Consider the following 1,818-nt stretch of genomic DNA (forward strand, 5'->3'; position numbering starts at 1 on the left):
ATATATGAGAAATGTTACATTTTCATTTTTTACTTAGAAGTGATAAATTTAAAATTTTCAATTATTTTTTCTAAGTAATTTTTAAAATTTAAAATTAAATTTGAAGTAATAAAATGCATTTATCCCGAAATTTTTTTACGTATAATTAATTTCGCCAAATTGAACATGATAAAAAATAATAATAATAATAAAATAAAAAATAAAAAAAAGAAGGCCAAATCCATCATCGCCGTAAGCTGGTCCTCTCCGCACCAGAATAATAGCAAACCCTACCGGTCCCATATAAATTCCAACACTTAGGGTTTCTCTCATTTCTCATTGTCTCCGCGAGGATAGAGAGGTTAGCCGCTGTCACTCTCTCTCTCTCTCGCGGCGCGTAGCCATGGCGGACGTGATTACACCGGAAGCAACCCAGCCCCACCACGATGTCAAGCTCTTCAACCGATGGAGCTTCGACGACGTGCAGGTATCCTTTTATTTTTAGTGCAAATAGGTTATTTTATGTAATGTTTTTGTTTGAATCCGTTCGATTCGTTTTTCGCTGTCGTTTGGTTTACATAATCTCGTTGTTGATTACTTGGTAGAGTGCAATTTTTGGTTCGAGCTTCATTGTTATTGAAGCACAGGTGCAATATATCATTGGTTTAAGATATGAATTATTTTTTTAGGGGGGTTATTTATGAATCTATAAGAATTTTCCACGGGTCGATGTTTTCTGTCGAGCATTGGTGGTTTATTGCCCTAGGTTTAGCGGGAATGAATGAATATGTTTCTGAAGATTGACTTTCTGCTCTCTTTTCTAAGATTGTAAATGTTAATACACCTTGTGCTCGACAATGTTTGATATGTATTCATTATAGCGTTCCTATTGTATAGGATACTGGGTGTTTGCTTGTTTGGATTTACCGCGGATTTTCTCTAGCTTTTGCCAGTAAACTTTGAGAATCTTTGTAGTGCAATTTTACTTCTTTCAATGGAGATTATTAAACTAGAATCTTTGTTAGTTCCTTTCTTTTCCGTCGGGCATCACTACTTGCTATGTGCTTAAAAGGTCATGTTTATGTATTCTGACTGTATCTTTTGTTATTTTGGTGGTTGTTGTCTAGAATGTTTATCTTGTTGATGCTTGTATTTATTTTAACAAATTGTTTATGACAGTTTCATGTTTTTACTTGCCTTTGTGGCAGCCAAGTCCACTTGAGTACTTATCACCTCTCCGTATTGTATTCATTTATTTTAAGACCATATGTTTTATCATCTGATCGCCAAGATATGAGCTAATATTTTTATTGCCATCCCTTAAGTCTTAGTTTATTGTGCATTACTCTTTGCTTGGATTTGTTTATAGAAGTTATCATCACAACTACCATTGTGGTTCTGCTTTGACTATTGGTGCCTTTATTTATTAATTTATTTTTTGGTATAGGTCAGTGACATTTCACTGGCTGATTACGTCGGAGTGGTACCAGCCAAGCACGCTACCTATGTTCCTCACACTGCTGGGAGATACTCAGTCAAGCGATTCCGCAAGGCTCAGTGTCCAATAGTGGAGAGGCTTACAAACTCACTAATGATGCACGGTAGGAACAACGGAAAGAAACTCATGGCCGTGAGGATTGTTAAACATGCAATGGAAATTATTCATTTGCTGACTGATCTGAATCCCATCCAAGTTATTGTTGATGCTGTGGTCAACAGGTATGCTGATGGAGTGTAATTTGTTCCCTGTTGAAAGTAAAATCAGGTGGTTCATCTATGTCTGGCTAAATCTGCTATAGTTGCTAACTTCATTTGTGCACTTACAAATGGAAAATATTA

The 1,818-nt window shown here is 36.0% G+C and overlaps 1 protein-coding gene across 1 annotated transcript in view; it reads left to right on the forward strand.

Annotated features, from left to right (window-relative positions):
- Positions 1-301: 301 nt before the first annotated feature.
- The window catches only part of LOC132191890 (small ribosomal subunit protein uS7), an 8,046-nt gene continuing 6,529 nt past the window's right edge, over positions 302-1,818 (forward strand). The window contains exons 1-2 of the mRNA XM_059607013.1: positions 302-466; positions 1,427-1,698. Of these exons, the coding sequence (XP_059462996.1) occupies positions 383-466; positions 1,427-1,698 (356 nt within the window). The 5' untranslated portion in view covers positions 302-382. The remainder of the gene's footprint in view (positions 467-1,426; positions 1,699-1,818) is intronic.

The sequence above is a fragment of the Corylus avellana genome, chromosome ca9 (assembly GCF_901000735.1).
Source record: "Corylus avellana chromosome ca9, CavTom2PMs-1.0".
NCBI lineage: Eukaryota > Viridiplantae > Streptophyta > Magnoliopsida > Fagales > Betulaceae > Corylus > Corylus avellana.